General features: G+C 42.3%; 1 protein-coding gene across 2 annotated transcripts in view; it reads right to left on the minus strand.

The window, feature by feature from the left end:
* Positions 1–7,500, minus strand: part of pax5 (paired box 5) — a 54,087-nt gene that overhangs the window by 16,077 nt on the left and 30,510 nt on the right. For both annotated transcript variants that reach the window (XM_028595992.1, XM_028595984.1), the window contains exon 6: positions 6,303–6,403. In XM_028595992.1, the coding sequence (XP_028451793.1) occupies positions 6,303–6,403 (101 nt within the window). The remainder of the gene's footprint in view (positions 1–6,302; positions 6,404–7,500) is intronic.

Below are 7,500 nucleotides of genomic sequence, written 5' to 3' on the forward strand. Positions count from 1 at the left end.
TTTTTCACCCAATCATACATGCTATCCCTGCAGCCCCTCCTCCTTCTCTTGGCCGCTCTCTGTCTTATTATAATGGTGTCTAATGTGTCCATGTATCCATGTAGATGGGGGCCAGGCAGCAGCAGCAGCAGCAGCAGCACAGAAGAAGGGGTCTGCCGTGGTAATTGGCCATGATGAAGTTTGGCCAGTGGGGTGACAGGCCCGCTAAGGAAGATGGATCATTCTCATTCTGCCCCGTAAATGTTGTCAATTCCACCGTTCATACAGCGCCATCAGCCCTCATCAAAGAGGAGGGACACAGCTGCGGAGGGGCTGGGGTTTGAGGGGTGGTGGTAGTAAAGGTGGGGGAGTTGTACAGGGCAGGATCGAGGGTTACAAGAAAAGATGGCAGGGGGAGCTGTACCTGGGGCAGGAAGTCATAGGCAGAAAGAAGGATGAGGAGAGGTAGTTGGGAAAGAGATGACAGAGAGAAATGGATGCATGTAAGACATGAGGAAAGGAGGAAAGATGGGAACTGTTAAATAAAATAATGGAAAAGAGAAACTAATGTAGAAAGAAACAAAGAAAGCATGGTTCTTTTGGGAAACTCTGAAAGGAAAAGACCATGTTTGGACCATCATTAGGTCTGCGTGAAAGAAATGCAGCTGCCTTATTCATTTTAATGACCCCTGTGTTGACACAGAGCTCCAACAAAAAAAAATGCAGCAGTATAAAAGTTTAACCTTGCTAAACTTTTTTTCTGCAACGCAATACAACATCATGTTGTTTGATATTCGTTCTACATAAAGAATTCTGTATTACTACTGTATGTTTCTCTCTCTAGTGAGCTGTGAGGGGATTTTCATAATAAAATAATAAAAAAATGATGTTAATTTTAGTAACTTAAAGCTACATTGTGTAAGAATCTCTCCCATCTAGCGGTGACATTGTATATGACAACCAACTGAATATTACTTTCTAGCCCCTCCCATTCCGATCGCGTTTTAACTGCTACGGTGGCCGAACCCGAAATTAGCTCTTAGTATCTCCATCGTTTACACGCAGCTGTTCAAGCGTCTATGCGTCCATGATTAGTAACAAGCTAAACTGTGATGGCAAGATAGTAAGCTGAGATGAAAATGAATGGTTTAAAGCATTGCAGCCGTGGCTCCAAACGGGAACTATTAGGAAGAGAAGTGCGGATCAGGAGGAGAATATTTCAAGCAGTCCTGATGAAACTGAAATGGACGACAGAGAACCAAGTGCAAGTGCTAGTGGCTACTTAAGCTGCGCCAGTAAAATCTCCACAGCCTTTGCTAGCAGCAAAACAGTAAGGAGATATGATTCATGTTACCTCACATTTGGATTCAGTAGTAGTGGGCTGCAGTGTGTGGTATGTCTACAGCTAGCCGAGACTATTACTATTTAGCCAATTTGCTTGTTGTGCTGAGTTGTGTGGAAGAGTTTAAGTGCCAGTTCTAGTGCTACCCCTTTGTACAGCGTGGATGTGGCTACTAACACCAGTCAACAATAAATTGGGCGACACCTGTGCTAGTTCAGGCAGCCAACTGGAGCTGCACTGCGTACACACGTGACATGCCTCACTCCCCGTATCATTTACCAAACACACGTCCTCAATTTGGCGGTCTATTTAAGCTGTACAATTTCCCCATCTCTGCCTTGTCAATGCTGCTGCTGTCCTACACCTGTATCACTGCCCGCTGTTAACCCCACCACAACCCCAGCATCCACCTGCAGGCTCCATCCAGGGGGAAGCTACTTTATCATCACTCCCCAATAGCTCATGTAAACCCATACTGTGGGGAGGAATGAGGTTGGAGTCTGGCCGCCAAACACAATGTCCTGCTGTTATAATACATTTTTCAAACGTGAGTTGTCCGACTGAAATAATCTTTTTAGGAATAAACCTGCCTCCTGCATGAACTGTCTGTTGCTAAATAGGGTAGGCCTACGCTACTGTATTTTAATGTCGGCCATAATGGTGGTACTTGGGGAGCCTAATATTTTCTGGAGTGGTACGCAATGCAAAAAGTTTGAAAACTACTGGCAGGCTTAGAGGCCAGGAATAGATGATGATGTAAGTAGCAGATTTGTATTGCATGCCTTATAGCATAAAATCCATTCACAAAATACAACATGATATATTATTTTAACTACTAAAAACTAAACTGTGTTGAACAACGTGTGCTAGCCAATGTTTTGTTCCAAGATTTACAATACATAAATACATCTCTCCTATTGGCTTATTATTGCAGTCTGCTTTATTATATGGCCTTTCAGTCTCTCTCTGTTCCCGTTTATAAGAATGTCTCTATTAACAAAAAGGTGCTAAGTTAACAAGTTACATCCTAATAATGGAAAATTACTGCATATCTGAATAGTCCTTCAACATTACAGTATGTGGCTGCCTACTACGTTTGTTTCCTCTCACTCCCTCACTTACACACAGCAGGTTGGTCTACTCACTCAGATCTGGGAAGGTAATGGTTTGGTCCAAATTTCACATCAATAACAGATGAGCCCTAATCGGCCCTCTGACACACACACACACACACACACACACACACACACACACACACACACACACACACACACTGGCCCTGTTGTTGGCTTGCCCCATTTGCATAATAGTATTTCACTTTTTCTCCATTCCCCAAATAGCTCCCTATTTCTCCATCTCTCTCTCTCTCTCTTTCCCTCTTTCTCTCCCCACATTGTCTTGTGTACTCCTGATGGAAAAAGGCTTGACTATAAACAAATACAATTCCCTCAGAGGCCCACAAACTGAGACAGGGATTGTGGGGAAGGAATTCATCTGCGCTCAAACTGAGCGTGGCAGCAGTGGGGAGGGTATTCATTTCCAGGCGAGCCAGTTAGACCTCAACTCTGGGCATAGGCTGTAAAAGTTCATAAATTATGAATGACAAATTGGGCTAACATTTGTATGAAATATTTATTGATTTTAATTTTGAAATGTAATATTATTGTATTGGTGGCTAATGCCTATTCTGTACAGAGTAATGATTACATACCAATGACAAAGAACAGAAAGAATAAGGCTGGTGATATACTCTATTTCTCTTATTTTAACGATGTCATGATAAAAGTGAAAACAACAATGAACTGATCATACTAACAACTATGCCAAAGTCTGACAGAACGCAAAACAAATGTTAAGGGTGTATTGTATACAAAGTCAATGGAAAGATGCAAATGGGAAGGATTAGACCGAACTTCTCAGTGCCATAGTGCTCCATTGTTGTTCAAAAAATATTAAAACACAACAATAAGACACAACAGCACTGGGTGACATGTTGCAGTGAACATGTATTTTGAGTAAATCCTACATACATCATCTTGCTATAGGGAATACTCACCAGAATACAAAATGTGTATTCATCCGGGGATAAAAATAGTCCCCAACAGATTATTTGATGATAATGATTTATTTACTCCTAGTGTGCAGTATGAGTCTGTCAGCCTCTTTTGACCAGTTTAACTATTTCCATCCTTCAGAAAAGATCACCTATGACCTCTGCTCCGTTTTAAGCTTTTTCGATGGAGGAATGGCAAGGACTTGCTCTTTTTCTTTCTCTGTCCCAGTCTAGGCAGACTGGTTGGTGCTGGGGTGGGCATTTGGACCCAGGGCAGTATGGATGGGTGGGGGCTCCATCAGCCCAGCTGATTTATCAACTGGGTAATAAGAAGTGATTGAAGGGAAATTCAAATGAACTCTCTCCGACAGGCACACATGCAGACACACACATACAAGCATGCACACACAAATTAATAGTGGGGCTTAATAGACTACAGGGAGAGGGAGAACAAGAGCAGGAGAGGGAGATGAGATAAAAGGATGGCTTGTTAGGGAGGAAAGATAAAGAAAAGGTCTGAGACAAACAGGATAGAAGAGTAACTACTGGTGACAGATAAAATAAGATTTGCTTATGAGGAATGTGAGCAATTTTACTTTTTATCTATTTAAGTGGGATGAAGAAATAATGAATGAGGCTCGTGTTTCAGTGCAAGAAAGCTCAAAGATAATGAAGGTTGAAATAACCTCTGAAATTACAATATATTAGTATACCATTATAATATGGTGTTGGTACCTGAAACTTGCACCTTGTGTCTCTCTTACTTGCTTGCCCTCCGTCAGTTTCTATTATATTCACAAATACACACTAACTCACACTCAACAACCCCACCATCAACAGCAGGGCCAAGTATATATCAGGCATCTTTTAGGAATGTCAGTCACAAGAATGTCAGTCAAAACACAGCGTGACCCTCCTTGACCATAACCTCACCAGCACCGCCTCAAACACACACACACACACACACACACACATACACACACACACACACACACACACACACACACACACTCCTCAGCCCACAAACTAAAGGCTGAGCTGTGGCTGTCAGTGTTAAGGGTATGACTGTCAATCATTCCCTCTGGGAAATGCAGGCTAGTGAAAAGTGGGGGTGGTCGACCAGACAGGATGAGAGAAGGAGCGGAGGTAGAGGGACAGATAGCGATGTAGATTTGTGTGTGTGTGTGAGAAAGAGAGTGTATGTGTGTGTGCACCTCTTTGTAATCAAAATGCAGCATCCTAAAGCCAGTTTGACCCCAGGGTGACCCGCAGTTTAAAGGTCCTCTGCGCCCCTATGCCCGATCCCCAGTGGCTTGACCAGGGCTCAAAGAGGACACTGATCTATGAATCATGGGTATTATAGTCTTGAGTCGTAGTCTATAGAGGTACTAGAGCCAATCCCTGTCGACCTCTCGCCCTGTGCCACTCCAGTCCTCATGTCGGTCAGAGGGAAGTGAATGGGCTAAAAAGCCAAACTCTGCCCTAGAGGTCTAAGGCTGTAGCCTATATGTAACTCCATACACTACTACTCCTCTAGTGTGTTTGTTCTCTTGCCCTTGACATTGACTGAATAAATAAACCTGAAGTAGCGATGTCTTTAGGATGTGGAAACAAGTGTCATTTTGAGACACAAAATATTTCCTTAATATTGACCGGAGGGCTGCAGATTAGAGGACATCTGAGAAAAGGTAGAAAGAATACAAATGCTAGCTTGTTGTCATTTTTGTCATTCAGTGTACTACTTACATCTGTCTATTCCACTCAGGTTTATATTAATTAAACTACTTAGAAAGGGCGGGAGGTACACTTTTTTTTCATCTGTTTTTCCTCACATGCAAACAACACACACACATATGCAGCACATTCCCAAGATGCATCTGAATGTGGATAGCTCCTTTGCCATCCCAGAGCAGCAGGAAGTGAGACCATAATGAGAGCCTGGTCAATATGCTCATTAACCCCTGCAGTGTATCTGGATTATAGGAACATCAATAGGTCTGACTGGGTCTCTGTTGCAACCATCACAATGTCTATCGGACCACAGAAACTCACAGTAGTCTGTCAGACTGACAGAGAAACACGGCTTGATGCTGACATTTTTCAATCACTCAGTGAAAAAAGAACCAGAAAAAAATCCATTAGAATGAATGCAATTATTCTGCATCATTTCGGAGATATAATTAGGAATATTTAAATTTAATTTTCACTATGCAATCTGACTAATTTCTTCCAGATTGACATGGCATGGCAAGGAAGAGCAGGCAGGACAGGCTGATAGCTTAAAGCAGAGACAAGCATTTTATCTAGCATCAAGATTTGTTATGTATCTGTTGGTATATGTAACTTATCTAAATGAAGTTGCTTTTCCTATAACATTGATGCCACAAGTGTTTGTATAAAAAAACACTACATACATAAACAATATATGTGTACATGTGTACCAATGTACAGGTACACTATTAAATTAGATTTGATTCATTTGGCAAACGTTTTTGTCCAAAGTGACCTGAGAGTAGTGCATTCAAACTCGATAGGACCACGCTTTAGATAGAATAATATCACTAAGAAAACTATTAGCAGAGTTAGCTATGCAAGCATGTGACATTGTCTGCTTTACATATCAAACCCAAAATAGGGGGTTTGGGATGGGGAAGCAAAGCTGAATGGATGCACAGCTAAAAAAAAGCATCCCAGATGGTGCTGTGGCAGTCCTCACAAGAAAAAGAAATGAGTGACCCATGAAGCTGGCTCTGTGTGTGGTGTTGTCTTGTTCTTCGTTTTCAGTGTTTCTGGTCATACTTTTTATTAGAGCACCCAGTCTTGTTGACCCTCAACCTGTTCCCAAACTCAGCCTGCAGAGTCAGGGCTTACATAGAGGTCAGAGCTGGATTGGATTGGACAGGGTCTGTCAAACAGGCGGTCCAATACCTCGATTTGCTGCGGCGAGAACAGCTCCCCTCTCATCTGCTTCCTGAGGAAGTCCCGCCCACTGTGGCCGTGCCCGTTGGCCAGCGGTGACTCCTGCAGACCTACACGAGAAGGACAGGAGAAAATAGTGAGGTTAGAGTAGTTGTAAATGGAAGACATTTAATGGAGGAAGAAGACAGTTAAAGGAGAAAGAGAAGAGGTTTAGAGAGAGGGTTTTGAGTCTGGTTTGTATAACAGAGGAAGAAACCAGACAGGTGATGATGGAGGAATAAAGGGAAGCTTGGGTTGATAAAATAAATCACTGAGGCAGATTTGAAGAGAGAAGTTTGCGCAAAGTATGGACTCAAATGAACCCCAGTGAGCCGATTTAGGACTGAGTGACTTCATAGATTGTGGAGACTCTGAGAAAATGCTATACAAATGCAATCCATTACCAAGCATACGCTGTCTCTCATTCTTGATCTCTCAAAAGTACACTCTCGCCTCTCACATATACACACTTCTCCCTCTTGTCGTATCACCCATACACACACAGATACACAAATATATATTGCTGTGGTATCAGTATTAGACTGTGAGCTCTCGTATCCTGCAGTTATTGCAAGGCTGAGGGACTGAACGAGACAATTATAAGAACTCTGAAGAGTCGCAGCCCACAAATGATTAGAAAAGAGAGAACCAGAGAAAAAGATAAAGAGAAAAAGGGGATGAGGGTGAAAATCCCCCGCTATAGAGCCAATTCATCGCTCCAAACCGCTCCTGAGAGCCTATTTTAGTCCTGGGGGTCACTGTGTGTGTGTGTGTGTGTGTGTGTGCATGTGTGTGTGCGTGCGTGCATGCGTGTGTGTGTGTGTGTGTGTGTGTGCGTGTGTATCCGGTAGCAGGGGGAGTGATATGACAGACAGGTGGAGAGGGGGAAGGGGCTTCAAATATATATATATATATATATATATATTTTTTTTTTTTTTTTTTCATTTGGACAGAGAATACAGATCCATTTGTGCCAGACTGTCTAAAGAAAAAACTAAGAGTGATGAAGAAAGACAGAAGGAAAAAAGAAAGAAAGAAAGAAAGAAAGAAAGAAAGAAAGAAAGAAAGAAAGAAAGAAAGAAGTGAACAAACCAGAGGTAGGGCATTTTACCACATTTAACATTAAAGGATAATTCCAGTTTATTACAAGTTGGGCCTTGCCCTAACT

Source organism: Perca flavescens, chromosome 2 (assembly GCF_004354835.1).
Source record: "Perca flavescens isolate YP-PL-M2 chromosome 2, PFLA_1.0, whole genome shotgun sequence".
NCBI classification, from domain to species: Eukaryota; Metazoa; Chordata; class Actinopteri; order Perciformes; family Percidae; genus Perca; species Perca flavescens.